The sequence below is a fragment of the Protomyctophum bolini genome (genome assembly GCF_963924005.1).
Source record: "Protomyctophum bolini genome assembly, chromosome: 9".
NCBI classification, from domain to species: Eukaryota; Metazoa; Chordata; class Actinopteri; order Myctophiformes; family Myctophidae; genus Protomyctophum; species Protomyctophum bolini.
In genome coordinates this window covers 18,352,918-18,372,138 of record NC_137870.1, presented here as the reverse complement: position 1 = coordinate 18,372,138, position 19,221 = coordinate 18,352,918, and the positions used below count along the sequence as shown (strand labels likewise).

Sequence of the window (19,221 nt, the reverse complement as noted above, 5' to 3'; positions counted from 1 at the left end):
TCCATTAGAACACAGGTTCACTTGTATGTCCAAACATGTTGGACATACAAGGTTTCCACCCGACAACAGCGAAGTGCAATCTTCCCTGGTCACTGCTGCCAAGGATCCAATCCTATCTGATGCTGTTATGGCGGCTTTCCCAATCAACCAGAGGAAACGGGCCCAGTGTTTATTTCCTGGCACAGTTTCCAGGGACCAATGGTGTTATGGCAGGTGCACAACGTAGTAGCCTGGCATGGCCAGACTGACATCACATGCGTAGATTTATTTCCAAGGTTTTCAAGGCTTGAGCGAAATGTAATTCAAACTGAGGAGTGCCAGCACACTGCAAGATTTCCCTAGGATGTGATCCAGATCTGATACATTTTTCTTATTCCAGTCTAGATTACAATTTACAATTTAGCTCTTAATCCAGGGTGATTTACATTAAACAAGAACAAAAAACATGGCAATACATCATATACATAAAAAATAGTTATCATGAATCATACGTAAGTAGCAGTCGAATATCTATATAACGAAACTATGAATATATACTACGGTCTACATAAAATACTATTTAAGTCTACATAAAATGCTATCTAAGTAAGTTAGATAAGTTGAGTCTTTGCATAGGCCTGCAAGGTCGTCAAGCTTCAAGGTTGTCTTTATTTGTCTCCCTTGGTAGACATTTGTCTTGGACACAGAGTCACAGCTGCATACAAATAACATACACGTTCACATAAGAAAAGGAAAAACACCATGAAACACCCAACATACAAAACAGAGATATTGCACACATTCCCTTGATGAAGTGCAACTAGTCAATAAAGTGCATTCGGCAATCTCTGATTGAGCATTTTGATTGACAGGGGGAAAAAAAGTGTTTAAATCTATTATACATACACATACCGTGGAGTTCTATATCACCTACGGGATGTCATTAGCTCGTACTCTCGGTACAACACATGCAAAAGGTCAGATACAATGTTCCGAGCTTGTCTCAACACTGCTCGTTCAAAGATGGCCTGGGGAGTGATGGGGGGGGGGTGGACATGCCCATGATCTTCCCAGCCATATTTGCTAGCCTACTTATTTGAGATTTGTACTTCACAGTTATATTGCCAAACCAGCTGGACATACGTCGGGGCTAGGGGAAGTGCTACGGGCCATGATGGAGTCTGAAGAGATGGGTTTTCAGACTATGGCGGAAGATTGGGAGGATGTCTGCAGTTCTGATTGTAATGGCAAGTGCATTCCATAGTTTTGGAGCCAGAAGGGACAATAGTATGGGACGTGTGGAGCGTTTTTAGTGAAGGTACTTCCAGCTTCCCTGCGTTGGCTGATCTGAGTGAGTGGGAGTGTTTGTAGGGTTCAATTAGACTTGCAAGATATGTGGGTGCCATACCTTTGGTCGCTTTGAATGCCAGCATCAGAGTTTTGTATATTACATTACATTAGGCTACATTATTATCGCATCACCGACGTCCGTCTTTTAACAAAGGCATGCAAGGTTCCCATCATGTGGGTGAGTGGAAGACAGGGCGATAATGATTTTCATTAAATAAATGTCTGTCTCAGATCTGTGTCTCTCTCTCCGCACATACACGCACGCACGCACGCGCGCACACACACACACACACACACACACACACACACACACACACACACACACACACACACACACACACACACACACACGCACACACGCGCACACACACACACACACACACACACACACACACACACAGTACTAAGAGTAGTATGAATATTGTCAGATTGTCTAATATTATAAGTTAGTCTTAAAATATTCTTTTAAAGGTGTAGGAAGCAAGGTAAGCAAAGGTATTTATAGATGAAAGTACAGGACTGTACTATTTTATTGTTATAGATAGACAATACATTAGAACAGAGCAGATGGAGCCAAATAGTTAGAAGAGGTAGCTATTATTACACATTCCTTTTGAATAATTCATAATTTGTGTAATTTAGACTTGCCCAGACAATATTGCAATCAAACTGTAATAAAGGGTTAAGAGGCAAGCCTGATTAACCAAGCCCCTAATTATTCTAATGATACAAAGTGATCTTGAAACTTTGTTGGTTACTGTATGTACATTATGTGTTCTTTCCAAGACCATTTTCATCGACTATGATTCCTTTGAACTTGGTGGATGACACTTCACAAATTTCAATCCCACCAATAGAAATCTTAGCTCTATTTTGACAGTATTTTTTGTTTTTACTTACAAAAACTATAACATTTGATTTATTTACATTTAGTGATAACTTATTTGCAAGAAATCCCGGCGACAGAGCCAAATATCAAACCTGCTAGATATCTATAGATATGCAGCAATGTTCATGATTTTTTTAATAGCCAAAGTATAAAATAATGGTTGAAGTAGTTCAAATAAGCTAAAATCGAAAATTAACACAGATGCTTTCCCTGTTTTAATGGGTTAAAGAGCCCTTTAACTAGTCAACCAAAAGGTGATTGCTTGTTGGTGCAAAATACTGGGAGAGTTAATTTATGCTTCATACACACAAGTTGCAATGTACATGTTCGCAATGCACGTAGGAATATTAGTCTAATCCAGCGTTCGACACATAATGCGAACACATTCAAGATCAGGAGAGTAAGAAAAGGGCAAGTGTCTTGAATGCTGCCTTCGAGTATGGCATTGTAGAGGGGGCCATAGTAAATGCTACATTTCATGGTCTGGAGAGGGCACTTTTTACAGACGGGAAAAATGGCAGGGGCTCGAGACACCTTTGATGTCTGTGGGCTGTATTTTGCGTGTCTTAAGTACCAGGTCTTATTACTTAACTTACGGCCTGGAGGCGTGATCAATGCCATTTGGCTATTCTGAGTGGCCAAAGAGCATTGACCACGCCTCCAGGTCTTAAGTTAAGTAATAAGACCTGGTACTTAAGACACGCAAAATACAGCCCATGCACGTGCCTGAGAACAACGGTATGTTGCAATGTAGGCCTACTGTATTAATTTATAAACATAACAATACAGAATGGCAAGGCGGACCATCACAATATAACACCATGTTGCAATGTACTGCAATAAAGTAAGGCACAGCGGGTCTCAAAGCACAGGCTCAGCACACGTGGCTTTAACCCATTAAGACCTGAGGCCCATTCTACAAATGCCTTCTGAATCAGTATAGTTCTCACACTTTCAAGATAAAACAAAAGAAAAAGAAGTTCAAACATAATGGCAGATGTACAAGGCAAGCTCACAGCACACATGTGGCCACAGTGGTTCAGGAGGTAGAGTGGCCGCTTGGGAAGGTTCTGGGAAGATTCCCAGTTCGATCCCCGGGCTCCACCAGAGTTAGTGTCAAAGTATCCTTGAGAAAGACGCTGAACCCCTAATTGCACGCCATGAGTAGGTGCAATGCATGGTTTCCTTCACCATCGGTGTATGAATGTGTGTGTGAATGGGTGAATGTAATGCACAATGTAAGACCCTTGGTTAAATGTGCTATATAAATGCACCATTTACATCTGCTGTTGTTGAATAGCCTCAACTAGAGGGCAGCACGGGTCCATCCGGAACCGAATACCCGAGAGCCAAACTGAGAACCGAGCCGGTTCCGGGGCGGGTGCGGCCAATTAGAATGTTTCTCGGATCACCGGTCCCGTTTCGGAACGGGTTAAATTTTATGGACCCGTGCTGCCCTCTAGCCTCAACGCTATAAAATCTAAAATGACACAGATGCTTTCCCGGTATGAATGGCTTAATAAACCACCCGTCTTATTTACCCACTCGGCAACTCAAGAACAATTCCTTCTTGTACAAATCCATAACACAAACAATATTGCCTCGTCCTTAACCTCTCTGTGGTGCGGCCCATCTCTCAGGAAACCTACTTCCTGCAGGCTCCGCTTGAGGCTTTTTGCTCTATAATATTTATTCTTTGTCTCTACAGTCTCTAATCTAATATATTGAAATGATCCTCAATCTGTCCATTTCGGAACAGGTTCAATGATCCACGGGTCTGTTTCGGACCAGGTCCAGTAATTTAGATATTTTCTCGGGTCAGTTTCGGACCACTCCAATTATCAATGGGTCCGTTCCGGTCCGGGTACACGTTTTGGGACTCTTGCTAGCATTAAAAACACAGTTCAGTTTGCTATGTGCAGCGGCAACAGTTTTAGCTCTTGTTCTAATTGCTGCTAGATAGAAACGGTTCAGGAGTGTGTTTTGCAAAGACTTCTTCATTGCACAAAAAAATCACAATACGTTAGAATAGAGACGAGGTTTCTGCCATGAGAGCGACGATTTTACTGTTTACTGCAGGTTGGGACGGATATTAATAACGAGCTCACCTCTGACGAGCAGCTGGGCCTCGGCAGACACGGTGTCTGCGCTGGTCTGGGCCCGGCAGCCGTACACGCCGGCGTGCTTCAGAAGGATGCTCCGGATCATCAGGTCCACCGTGGAGGACTGCTGCCAAGACATAGCCAGAGAAAACACCACAGTTCAAAACACATTCAATGGAGGACTGCTGCCAAGACATAGCCAGAGAAAACACCACAGTTCAAAACACATTCAATGGAGGACTGCTGCCAAGACATAGTCAGAGAAAACACCACAGTTCAAAACACATTCAATGGAGGACTGCTGCCAAGAAGAGGCAGAGAAAACACCAATGTTCAAAATACATTCAATGGAGGACTGCTGCCAAGACAGAGGCAGAGAAAACACCAATGTTCAAAACACATTCAATGGAGGACTGCTGCCAAGACAGAGGCAGAGAAAGCACCATAGTTGCAAATACATTCAATCCGGCAATTCGATCTGTCTTTTTTTTCCTTTTTTCTTTTTTTAAGGGGGGAGAATTAAGAGAAATTCAGGACCATGACTATATTGTATTGTTATTATTTTATATTGTTTATTTCTCATGCGTTTTTTTAAAGAGCAGTGATTGTGGACAGTACAGCAGCTTTTGTCTTTTTGCATCGGGGCCAACGTCAATGGATCATTGTGATATCACCTATTTCAGTACCATTTCATGTACCACCAGTGGAATTTCTTAGGACTTTTGATATGTTATTACTAACATATTTATCAAACAAAAGAGTTTCTGTTGCAATTTGTCCTATACTGTAGGTTAACCCCTTATTTTCCATAGAATGCCTATTCTACATTTCTCCCCTCTCAGTTGAAATATCTTATCTCCATATCATTTGCTATTTTTGAATCCTGATAAGTAATATTATATTTCCACCCGACAGATCTCGAGACTCCCCAAGTCCCCTATAGGGTCGGTATACCCTTACAAAACCATGCAGTAATCTGGGTCTCTAAAACTGCCTCCCTATAAAAAAAAATGGGTTACAAAAATCGTGGGATAACAATTTATGAAGAATACATGCCTGGGGCAAGGCTGGAATAATTCAGGCAGCTGTTTAGCACCAAACGTGATTAACATTACAATTTACAAGCCGTTCTTCCATCTAGAGTCTTGAGCCTGTAGAGAATTGTCACAGCAAATACCTGCTCCCTCTCCTGGGTCTCTATCATGTGGAGCAGAGGAGAACCAGCTCGCTAAATGTTCCTGGGAAACTACATTGATTTGTCACCAATACAAACTGATACAAAATGCTTTGACTGAAGGATAGTATAGTTGCCATTTGAGTGCATAATGCCTCAACCTGTAGAAGAGAATTGGCACTTTACCCACTGTTAATAAATAAACACCTTGCTGAGACACACATTGTGACCTTTTGTGGGTTTAACCCATTTAGACCTGAGTCCGAATCTACAATTCTAGTTTCTATATCAGTGCTTCTAAAACTCCCCCAAAAATAATAATTGACTTAAAATATTATATTCAAAGATTTGCAAACATTTTGACGATTTAAATATAGCAGATCTACAAGCTCATATCTATATACAGTACATTGGAATTTGGAAGTGACATGTGGTGAGCTTGTATATCTGCTATTTTTGAATAGCAGATAAAATAATGGTTAAAAAAGAAAAGACACAGATTCTTTCCCGCTCTTAATGGCTTAAGAGCTTTAACTGATATTCTACACTAATTACAACACTGGATCATGTCATTAGTGACATTATGTAGCTCTATAGCGACACCTAATTACATATTTGATTAGTCTCGTTTCTCTGAATTCTAACACGATCAAGATCACATTAATTTTGAAATTAGCATATTATTTGGTCTGTATTTACAGTTAATATTTAGCCATGCTGGTATATTGATTATTGTCTATTATCGATCCCTGTTGTTCAGATTTTTAACAATTTAAATTTCAAACCAGCATCTACGTTGAGCAAATGTAACACTTTTTAAAATATCAGCTCTACAAACCACGTGCAACCCAGATTTGGCTCAAACAAGGGATTACATTAATGTCACTCCTATGCCACTAAAATGTGGAATGCCCTACTAACAGCCATTAAGAAATGTTAATCCCTAGACTCCTTCAAATCCGGTCTCAGAGAACCTACGGACGAAAATGGCCCCTGTAAAAAAATATAAGCCACCCCCCCCCTTTTCCCCCCATACTGCACATGTTTTTCCCTTTTTGACTTTCTTTATGTATATATGATGATTTCCTGTTATTTTTTATAGAAGTGTATATTTGTACGTCTTTAAATGTTCTGATGAATTGAAAATGGAGGATGCTGATGTAAACAAGTCTTAAGGTCCCCACACACTGAGCGCGTTTTTTGTATTTTTAGCTGCGTTTCTCCAACGGTTTTCCGAAAAACGTGTCCAGTGTGCAACCACCTTTAGTACTTTTCCTAGTTTCATCCTCGAGCAGTTTTTATATTGACTTGTGCTTTCATTTGAAGTGTACCCATTCTACATACTGTGATTAAATGTTCAATCAATCAGGCCTGGTCCGGCCAAGCGGTCGCGGCACCTAGGATGGTAATCAAGCCTGACAGCGTGTCGCAGATTCAACTGTATTCAACACTATAATGCATGATTTTGTCTCTAAATCAATATGCAACAAATCTACAATAGTAGTCTTGTATTATTTTATTTGGTTTACTGAGGATGGGGTGCAGACGTTTATCCGACATACCAAAACTCACCACAATCCAGGTCTAGTCGGCATGTGCACGAAACGAGCACACACGCAACAATTTCACGGGACCGCGCCCGTTAAAATACGCTTGCATAATTGCCCCTCAACTTCTCTGTGCGTCCAAAATAAATGCACGCCTCTCATTTAAAATTAATTACCAAGCGTGTCAGTCGTTCCCTGTCTGAAAAGGCATACCGGTAGTTTTACTGAGGTTAAGTTTAAGGTTAGGTTTTACTACGTTTTACTGAGTTTACGTTTAGGAATAAGGTTAGGTTTAGGCATGGTTTACTGAGGTTACATTTAAGAATAAGGTTAGGTTTAAGCATAGTTTACTGAGGTTACATTTAAGAATAAGGTTAGGTTTAAGCATAGTTTACTGAGGTTACGTTGAGGAATACCATGTGAATACTGTCATATTTGCCCCGGGGCGACTGTGTTTTGGGGCGAGCATTTTGGTATTCCTTTTCCCACTACTGACTGCAGGACTGCTGTTGGATGTGACCCTCAGACCTTGGTCAGTGTCGTCTGCTACAGATATGTGTGCAGACCGCAGCCCTCCGGTGTAGGAATAAATCAGCCAGGGGAGGCTTAGCATGTGTTCAGGCTTATCTGTCTTCCCGGTGTGGACTTGATAAACATATGGCTGTGTGATTCACTGCAGGTCTTTAATCATGATGACATCCGGGTCGCTGTGACCTTTTCCAGGGATTGATTCCTTATTCAGCTTTAATAAGCCTTTTGGTACAACGAGCCTGATGTCTAAAAATCTGTAATTATAGAGCCCATGCTAAATGGCTGTTACAGATTTTTATGTGGGGGATCTTTACAAAGCTAGCAAGATAACGAACTAGCAAGGCAGATAGATCAATTGATCAATGTATTGATCGATTGGTTGTGTAGATAACAACCTATGGCCTCCATCTCTTCAAGAACATCCTGTACTAATAATGCACTATACATATAACTCACTTTAGTACACAAATAATAAAGTGGAACACTTCTAAACATGGAACTTGATTTAGCCAGGCTTATATACAACATAATTATACTTTGTACCTTTGCATTTATGTTTTATACTCTGTTTCCCTGTTACTCCATTGTCTACCTGTTTATGTTTTTATATGTTTTCTGTGGGGACTGTAGGTGTATACTGTATACAGTGTCCCGTATAAATAAACAGGTACTGTATACCTACTGGTCCTTACCCGTTCTCGTACGGTCTGGATGTACTCAAAGTGTCCGCCGTGCTGCTGGAAGTCGATGGGCCGGTGGTTGAGCAGCCACTGGAAGCCCACGTCCAGCGAGGTGTCGTGGGACGCCCTGCAGCTGAGCACCACGCTCTCCCCCACTGTCACCTCCACCCGGCTGGGACTCAGCTCCACACGCATGGCCTCTGCAGTGGTGGTGGAGAGGAACTGAGTACATTTACTTAAGTACTGTACTTCTCCCCCACCGTCACCTCCACCCGGCTGGGACTCAGCTCCACACTCGCATGGCCTCTGCATTGGTGGTGGAGAGGAACTGAGTACATTTAAAGCACACTCAAAACCCACCTTTTCGACAAAAAGCACTGGATGGAGTCTACACAAGAATGCTACGAATGGCACTAGGTGTAACATGGACGGACCGCATCAGAAATGTGGACCTCTAGGGGACCTACCACGGGTCACGTCAGAGAGCGAAGGATGAGGCTGGCAAAGCCAGGAGGGGAAAGAAGCGTACCACCTGTAGACGCGACAGCTTGGCTAACAACACTGCAGCTCAAGAACCTGATGTTGGATAGGAAATTGGCAGCGATCCAGGAATCCCGAGTTGGTGTTGGCTAGACCTCACTCTCGCAGTAATAATAATAATAATAATAATAATGTTATTGTTTGTTAATTTCTCAAAGCAGATAAGTTTATTATTTTGTTTCAAATTTTTATCTGGTAGAATAGGCGACACTTATTTACAATAAGGAGAATGTAAGAATATCTATGCCTACTAAAATAACAAATAATAAATGATGATTAAAATGTAAAAATAAAATATAACCTCTTATTCCTTGGCATACTTATTTGCCCTAGCAACTGGGATGAGCCACATGTGTTTGCAGATTGCCTATACCCCTGTATTAGAGACTGACCATGCAGAGAGTCCAGTGAGGGCCTTTAGACCAGTGTTAGAGACTGACCATGCCGAGAGTCCAGTGAGGGCCTTTAGACCAGTGTTAGAGACTGACCGTGCAGAGAGTCCAGTGAGGGCCTTTAGACCAGTGTTAGAGACTGACCATGCAGAGAGTCCAGTGAGGGCCTTTAGACCAGTCTTAGAGACTGACCATGCAGAGAGTCCAGTGAGGGCCTTTAGCCCAGTGTTAGAGACTGACCATCCAGAGAGTCCAGTGAGGGCCTTTAGACCAGTGTTAGAGACTGACCATGCAGAGAGTACAGTGAGGGCCTTTAGACCAGTGTTAGAGACTGACCATGCAGAGAGTCCAGTGAGGGCCTTTAGACCAGTGTTAGAGACTGACCATGCAGAGAGTCCAGTGAGGGCCTTTAGACCAGTGGTTCCCAAACGTTTTAGCCCAAAAGACCCAAAAGAGAAGTTAGATGTTTGCCAGGACCCAAACTAGTGAAGAAGCGACACGTTGCGAGCTTGTAGATCTGCTATTTTCACTACTTCTTAAACAGTTGTTTTCTAATTTATAGAATAAATTAAAAAAACATGAATTCGTGAAAGATTTAGCTTTTTTGGGTAATGTTTTTTGAAAATGTTTTTGAAATAATAATTAAAAATAAAATGTGGGAACCAAAAAACAAAAGGGACCGATGACTCCCGGTAGGCAGCTGAGTAAGATGGCAGCATAAATCCGCAGCTCCCTTGTATATAAGATTAACCCCCGAATAATAGTATACAACAAAATCAAAGACGTGATAAACGAGATATGAGCGGAGGGAGGAAAGCGAGATGTACAAAGAACAAAATGCAGTCGGAAAAGACAACAGAACGCGACGATAAGAAGTTGGAAGGAGAGCAGCATGGCGAGGGCACGCCACACCGAGACCTACTCCAGGGGATGAAGGATTTTGTCGCCAAAGGAATGTCAGAACTGTCAAACAAGAGTTTAAAAGAGACATGCGACAGGAGTTTACAAACTTCAAAGAAGAAATAAATACTAAAGTCGAAGCGATCAACAAGGAAGTACAAGAACAACAGAAAGAGGTGAGAGAGACTCAAGACCGAATAACAGAAACGGAGGCATGGAACACGGAAGCCAAGGACGCAATTTTATTGCTTCTGATCCAACAGAATGCAATCAAAGATAACAGATTTAGAGGCCAAGTCACGTAAAAACAACATCCGTATATTCAACGTGGCAAATGTGCAACTGAAGACAACACTGGGACTGACTTTGTGAAGAAATTGTTACAACGAGAGCTCAAGTTGTCTGAACATACAGATCTTGAAATACAGAGCTGTCATCATGCGACCATACAGAAGCCCCCAGAAGGAACCAATCCGAGGTTAACTTCCTACAGTCCGAGACCAAAGAGAGGATACTTAAAGAAGCCTGGAAGGCGGACAATAAACTGGATGGAAAGAAGCTATCATTCGACTATATGATTATCCAGTGGAAGTGCTTATGAAACGAAAATCATATGCCGAAATCAAAAAAGTGTTGAAGCAAAACGGAGTGGGATTTTCAACGCCCTTCACGAAAATGAAGATACGATGGGCATAGGCGGCGGGTGCGTTTTACCTTTGGGTAGGCTACAGAATTGCGTTGGGGGGGAGGGGGGGACTGTCGCAGATTTATTTATTTCCCAAATGGTCTAAAAATGAGTTATTTAGCATACTTTTACCAATGAATTAGCCTATACACAACACAGACAACGACTGATCAGCCTATTTTGGACGATATGGGTCTTTTCTCGAGTCAGTGTGTAGTCTCACTAGTAGTCTGTGTAGATTACCCGGCGGTGTTGCTGCCCCTCCCGGGAGTCGCAGCTCATGGCTCTTCACAGACGGCACAGAGACAGCAGCCACTCCGCTGAACGTGTCAGTGTTGCTGCAGTGGTGTGAACTGTGAACCGTGCGGGCACTGGTGGTGGTGCTGAGTTCTGACAGCCGACTCACAGGAGTCACAGCTTCTTCTTCTGAATTACTTTATCTTTGCCTTGAAAAATAAATTTTGCGTTTTGCTGTTTCCCAAAACAAACCAGCGCGCGCTACTGTTTGCTACAAAGCGACTGGAAGCGGATGAGGTTTACAGACATACCAATAGTAGCCAATCATATGCTGATTAGGCCAGTTGCTGTATAGCCTACCTACCCGATCAGCGATCACCAGGGAGCAGCAACAACACACACACACACACACACACACACACACACACACACACACACACACACACAATAGACTTCTATACAATGCTGCGCACATATATTATATATATTTAAAAAAATACCCAGCATAATTTTTGGGAAGGCTAAGCCTTCCCTAGCCTTACACACCCGCCGCCTATGACGATGGGTGAATGGACCGAGGGTATATGACAACGCGCTGGAAGCAGTCCGAGACATGAGAAAGAGAGGATTGGACGTTCATGTGAGGGAGCCAGAGGCCATGGTGGAGGAAAGAATTAGAGGAGTGGCAGCTTCACAGTGGCAACGCGCTGGAAGGAAGGAGGGACCGGAGACAGCTTCACAGTGGCAACGCGCTGGAAGGAAGGAGGGACCGGAGACAGCTTCACAGTGGCAACGCGCTGGAAGGAAGGAGGGACCGGAGACAGCTTCACAGTGGCAACGCTGGAAGGAAGGAGGGACCCGAGACGGTCCAGCTTCACAGTGGCAATGCGCTGGAAGGAAGGAGGGACCGGAGACAGGGGGGAGTGATGCACTCTCGCCAGAAAATCGAGCCAGGGCTCTGAGGCGAGCGAAGCAGAGACTGCAGGAGTTCCGAAAATAACCAAATGAAAGATTTAAATAAACATTGACATGACGGGGGAAAGGGTTTGTGAGTGAATGTTGATTATGACATTTCTAGTAGGATGGAAAGATCCTTTTTAGGACCTTCCATCGCTAGAGAGGGGCCCTCCAACTAGTGGAGGCTGTACCGCTCTCCACCAACAGGGATTTGGGGAAAGGGGAATGAGCCCCCTGTGTTTTGGGAGTCTTATTATTTTTTTTATTGTATGTTTTGTTTTGTAAATGTGTGATTGATGTATTTGCAGTGTGAGGGGGATACAAATGAGGGGAAAGAAAACACAAGATGCAACGTAACGATTTAAAGGAGGTGTCGTTAATTATTAATGGGTTAAATAGTCAAATTAAAAGATTTGTAATGAAGAGATTAACATACATTGAGATTGCAAGAGGATATATTCACAAAAGAGAAATGGACTGAGTATAGAAATCAGCAGGTCGACACTGATGATGATAATAATAATGGACATTCATGAATGGACTGGAATATCTAGGTTGCTTGTTAAAGTTGTTAATGATGAACGTGTCCTTGTAATACAGTATGATTCTTCAATGTGAAAACCTAGCGGCACTGAACGGCCGAGCGACTGCAATAAATCCTCCCGAGTAAAGGTGTGTGTGTGTATGTGTGTGGGGGGGGGGAGCGGCGGGGGGAGGGGACGAAAGCCACCCTCTGGGTATCACTTACCTTTTACCCACAGCATGGATGTCATCTCCGCCACGCCAAACTTATTCTCCGCCCGGCACACGTAGTTCCCTTCGTCCGCTCGGCTGGAGTTCACAATTCTGAGGGTGTTGTTCCGTAGCAGCGTAATCCTTGGAGAGAGGAGGGGCAAAACAATTAAATCAATATTAGCAATGAGAAAAAATGTGTATAAGCAACTGAAGTGTGAGTTTGTGTGAGCTCAGGCATGGCTGGTACAATTTGTGTGTGTGTGTGTGTGTGTGTGTGTGTGTGTGTGTGTGCATGTGTGCGTGTGTGCGTGTGTGCGCGCGTGTGTGTGTGTGTGTGTGTGTGCGTGTGTGCGTGCGTGCGCGTGTGCGTCGTAGAGGAGAGTGTGCATGTAGTACATCAACAAGGATGTTTGTTGGAAATGCCATGGGGCGAGTTACACCCCAGTCCACCGTAACACGAGCAATACATCAAAGCTGTGTTCTGGAGTAACCAGTGGTGGAAGAAATACTCCTATCTTCATGTGTGTGATCCTCAGCATTATTATGGTACCGTTTATTTTCTTACCTACTCAGTCTGTGTCTCAGAGGAGGGCTGTGGACAGTTCAGAAACGTGTGTACCAGTGACATCATCCACGGGGGAATCCAAGGGCAGGCTTTCTATTTATTCCTGGAACGTTAGAATGCTATAATAGAAGCCATTGTTCTCACGTTGATAAGAAATGAAATACGTTTGAAATCTTGTTTGAAATGAAATAGGCAGGTTTCTGAATTGTCCACAGCCCTCCTCTGAGCTACAGACCAGGTCAATTGACCATTGAAGATAGAATTTGAAACAAGTTGTGAGTTTATAGTATAATAATCTAAATCTGTAAGCCTTGCAGAGCCATCTAGCAGTTCAAATACATCCCCCAGCCATAATCTACACCCCCTGGTCATGACGCTAGTTGGTGTAGGCAACCTTAGGCACGGGGGAGGATGATTATTGCACACTGGCATAAGTGTGCCAATAATTTAAAGAATTAAATATTCAAAAAAGTTTAGTCAATTAAAATAATTCCCCTCACTGATGTGAAAGAAAATATTTCTAAAGCAAGAAAAAAAGAATGGTTGTTGTGTTCTTGTGGTGTTAATAATTAAACTTAATGTTGACATAGTCAGCATCAACAAAATGAATAAAATGTCACTAAAAAGGCTTGCAGACCCCTAGTACGACGCTGGGCTTTGCCCCGATACAACCGTCGATGCCGAGTGACAACGAGGGAGGCATTAGTCCAATTTCTATAGTCTTTGGAATCATCAAAGCATAACGACTGGGTTTCATTCATTGGTGGTAACCTTCACCAAGGTAATTTGAGGACCAAAGGGTCAAGTGGATAGACGCATGCCGTTTCCAATCTATACAGAATCAATTGACAATGGAGATGGATTAATGAAAGACATCTACAGATAGGACTGAATAAACCCCACTCAAAAGGGATTAAAACACAGATGCAATTAATGATGATGAGGATTAAGTTAAGGACGGGATAAGTGTTTACCAAAACGTCTCTGTCGGGTGGAAACCTCATATGTCCAAACTGTTACTTAAAACGTCTCTGTCGGGTGGAAACCTCTTATGTCCAAACTGTTACTTAAAACGTCTCTGACGGGTGGAAACCTCTTATGTCCAAAACTGTTACTTTTCTGGATTATTTTTTGAGCAAAAGTAGCAGATTGACAAGCTCAAACTTGATCTTCTACTTTTGAGCTTTTGGGTGACGCTGTAGTATGATCAATTGTAGGGCTCTAATTTATGGGTAAAACAAGGAAATAAAAGTCCGAATATAGAGATAAGAGGTTTCTGCCCGACTGCAACAAAAAGCTAAATAATGAGTTCCGCTCATTCAAGTGCTGATGTTAAGCATAAACAATTCATCAGTATTTTATGTTTTATTTAACCAGACAAGACAGGCAAGGACATAATTTGCATTTACAACTGTCTCTTCAGCAGCAAAAGGCAATTAAGGGGTTTTTGAGGGAGAGGGGAAAGAGGGACACAAACAGTAAGTACTAAGTCACATTCTACAAATAGTCAATCACAAACGCACAGTGAAAGAGAGGGAGCTCAATCAGTATTGTTGTTCCAAATATATTTGAATAAAGTAAAAAAACTATTATGGTCTCTGTCGGCTCACTGTGTTCACTGTGTTACTTTTCAGGATTCAAATGAACACAATCCCTCCCATTACCACAGGCGGTAACGTGAGGCCAGTGCCAACAGAATGAACGACATAAGCGGAGAGAAGAAGCGTTATCCGGCCGAATGACCCGGAAGTGATTGTCCTCCATTGGTGGTGACAGTGTTCTGCCAATTGGACTTTTTATATGATTAGCGGGACTTCAAATGAATGTTTTCCCAACATCATACTTTATCCCATTCTGAGCACTAAAATCACTAATGGCTGCACGCGGCAAATCTGAAAAAAGTGGAAAATCTGCAAGGTCGTTTCAAGCTTGTGGATCTGCTACTGCTTTTGGGTGACGCTGTAGTATGATCAAGTAGGGCATTAATTTACGAACAATCATAGTAAAAGTTTAAATATGGAGATAGGAGGTTTCTGCACGACAGTAACATGATTCTTTGGAACAGGCTTTTTTGGGGAAAAAGGGAATAGCCACTGAACCACAACACTGCACTCAACGGGAATTCAATAAATTAATACAATTTTCAAAATAAAACAATCAAAGCAAAGTTATCCTCCTGTACCATTTGTCGAACCCTTAAAACTGATACATACTCAATGAAAAGCATACAAATTAAAACCTGTCAAATTAATGCAACCATATCATGCAGCTGTACTCTTTGAGAAGCGCAAAGGGTAACGTCAAGGTAATACAAATCTAATAAAGCCAAGATAAGCACCCGGGCATGCCTTTGCATTCGCAAGACGGGCACCCTTGCCCCTGTCGAATGATTGCCAGCCCCGTGATATTACAATTTCCTCCCAAGGTCTGTCGGGTGGATCAAGAACAAAGGATTTGACACCAAACGACAAACAGAACGTGACTCCATTCTGTTACGCAGCTCCGTGAGCAGTGAGATTCGGAGGGAGTGAACTTCCACTATCGTGAAGGGAGATTATTCCTCCCAGACCACCCAATGTCATTCATTTACTTCAATACATTAATATTTATGATCACAGTGACATTCTTCGTTTCCTAGTTTTATCATCCTCATCATCATAACCATCATCCTCATCATATTTGAGCTAGGCTGCAGAAAGTCGGATGGATATTTACAAATGTATTATTTTTAAGCCGTGTCAGCCGCTTCAACAAGCGACTCAACAGGTGAGTGTGCCTATGCATGTACATGATGTGTCTTCATGTAGCACGGACACCTCAAACTGAATATAACACATCCAACAGCAAGGCATATACAGGCATATACACTATAGCAGCAGCCTGCCGTTTCGATCTTCTTCATGGGGCTGGACCCCCAATTGATATATATTTGGCTGCAAACCCCTGTCTGAAAAGGTGTTGTGCCAGGCACCCCCTGAAAAGTAGATTTATGTTAAAGAAATTCAACATTTTCCATACATTTTAGCTTTTTCAGAAATGTTCAAAATTAGCTGATGTACAAGCTTGCAGCACAGCACATAGTGACACGCTGTAAGCTTATAGATCTGCTATTTTTGAATAGCCAACTTATAAATGGAAACAATTGGATGACCTCGACTTTGCCGATGACCAGGCTCTCTTGTAACAAAAAACTGTCCAAAGCTGTGTTGGATGGAGAAGAGTTGTCGATGGCCTATGCTCCACTGGGAGCGATATGGGCCTAAGGAAGTAAGTAACATAAAATAGATAAAGTGGTTAAATTGCTTGTGATGCTACATTAACTACTTTTGTTGGGGACCCCCTGAAATCCCCCAAATGGCCCATGGGGGTCCCTGGACTCCACTTTAAGAACCACTGCTCTATATAGCTCAATTAAATAAACTCATCAGATAGCTACTGCTTACTTCACACCGGGTGTGATTTCTTTTCTCCTTTTCTTTTCATTAAATGATATTAGATGTTAAGATTTCTTCACAAAAACCAAACAATGTGATTGATGGCATGAGTTGGTGTTTTAATTGGACTCATTGTTGGGGGGTTGGTAGTTACAGCATTAAGCTCTGCCACTACAGACAAGGTGATTGAAATTGGCAGGCAGAGAGTCATGAAAGCGTGACAAAAGCTCTCGCCGCGCGTATGCGGTTGAGGCGCAGGCAGGCTGCAGTCGAGAGACATTTTTCAAATTAGGGGAAGGAGCGTTCCAGATCTGACAACTAAGGACACCGAAGCAGAGAGGACACATGATAGAAACTTCTGAGTACAACTAACTGAAAATACGGTATATGGAAACCAGAGTTGATTTTGACAGCAAATTTGTATTTAATCATTTCGTTTTAGTCATCTGAAATATTTTTCGTCATAGTTTCACTGATATTTAGAACCACTAACAGACTTAATCTGGCTCATGTACTGTATGTTAATCAGATAATTGATTGATTTTGTCTAATAGCAACAAATCAACACAAAATAAATCCTGTAGATATTTTTAAATAACCGACTAAATCGATTAGTCTGATTGCAGACTGATCCTGTCTCATACTTTGTTGTACAATGGTGGCATACAAAAACAGCTAAAATTCCGATGTGACACATTGTGAGCTTGTAGATCGGCTAATTCTTTATTCTTTTAAAATCATTCATTAATTTGAAATTATTGTGATATTAATTTAAGTATTTTTTTTACCCAGCTCTAGTTCTAATAAAGAGTTAAATAATATCCTATACTCTATTAAAAATACAATGACATTAGCAAATTGCAACAACAACAAAAACAAAATGATGCTTTTAAGGTTTGAATTGAGCCAGCCTGTGTGCTTTCAGTCTAATAGGATTAATACTCTCTGTTTAAGAGACAAAAGCCCTGAACATTAGTGGAAATCCATGTTCATTAAAAACCTTCATTAAGTCTCCACAGCTGTCAATGGTAGATAAACCTGAAGCCTGTTTGGATTCCAGCCCATGTTCGTCTTCACAGCATTGAACTGCTCTCTGTCCACAAAGAACTGATGATGTCAGATAATCCTTGAAGAGTTCACCCTGGTCAAGACCTGAGTGCACACGACCATGGCCTGTTTGGTACAGCCAGGGTTGATTGTGACAACACATTTCCGGTCGACAAAATTTACACGGATTTGGTAGTGGTGGGAAGTAACTACTTCCATTTTATTCAAGTAGGCTACTGTACTTGGTTTATCTAACCTGGCCAGGGAAAGCTCCGCTATTCAGCAAAGCCTTGAAAACAACATGATATGGGTGTTAACAGCTCCCAAAACCCAATTAAAGATTAGCAGATTGAAATCAGAGATGTTTGTGGATTCTGGAGCAGTAAAAATAAGCAAAATAATCATCTCAAGGCTCTGCGGGATAGAACGTATAATGACTTGAGAATGCTTGATTTGAGATATAATGTATAATGCAGGGGTTTGCAAACTTCCAAACAGATAGCGTTGTTCTCTCCCCTGTACCCAGGCTTACAAAAATACAGAATTGAAATGAATGAATGACTTGAAAACTATACTGTACATATACTCTATATATATATATACATATACATATACAGTAGGTATGCTATGGAAATGGTGACGAATTGATTTGTAAGCATGTTGATAGACAAAGGCCCCGGGGTCATGAATCATTGCAGGGCAACGAGACCGCAAACCTATCCGTAACTGTCAGTTGGACTTACGCAGCAATACATAGTGTATAAACAGTGGTGGAAGAAGTAGGCTACTAAACAACTTAAACCCAAAGTGAGTGCCGTGGCCATGGATGTGCTGTGGATTTATTTAGCTAGTGGGATACTATGCCACGCACCGGTGCACGTGCATGCATGCCAGATCACCGATTGAAATAACCTGGCCTGTATTCAAAGTTTGACTTGAGTAAAAGTACAAAAGTATTGGCATCAACTAAATGAATCCATTTAATAGCTGAATTATAAAACCTAAATTGTGATTAAGCCCCGTGGGGCGATTTTGGTAACATGAAACACAAAAACACAGCAAAAAGGCACATAATACATATGGAAAATGGATACACTCAGGTAGTCTAAAAAGTGCCTCAAAGTCTTAAATATGTACTTCCGCCATTTAAAAACACAATCAATACTTTGAAATACATGTACAGGGACAGCCCCCAAATACTGTAGGCCTAGCTGAGTGGTTAGGTCACATATCACATGGGCTCTAAATAATGCTTGACACCGAGTCCCTGGTTCAATTTCCGGGCGGGCATTTACTGTATCTGTCTGGTAAGACGTAGGAGGGGCCCGGACAGGAGACAACCCACAGAGCCTATAGTCCTTCCATGCACCAGAAGTATATCATCCTTCCTGGGGGGGGGGGGGGGGGGGGGTAACTAGTAACTACCTGTCAGTGGGGAGTGTTGGCTGGGAGGAGTAGTAGGACTAAGGCCCTATAC

General features: G+C 42.1%; 1 protein-coding gene across 1 annotated transcript in view; it reads right to left on the bottom strand.

Annotated features, from left to right (window-relative positions):
- cntn5 (contactin 5) overlaps positions 1-19,221 on the bottom strand; it is a 229,839-nt gene that overhangs the window by 28,088 nt on the left and 182,530 nt on the right. The window contains exons 13-15 of the mRNA XM_080772412.1: positions 12,712-12,839; positions 8,265-8,452; positions 4,327-4,447 (exon numbers count right to left, since the gene is read on the bottom strand). Coding sequence (XP_080628538.1) covers positions 4,327-4,447; positions 8,265-8,452; positions 12,712-12,839 — 437 coding nt within the window. The remainder of the gene's footprint in view (positions 1-4,326; positions 4,448-8,264; positions 8,453-12,711; positions 12,840-19,221) is intronic.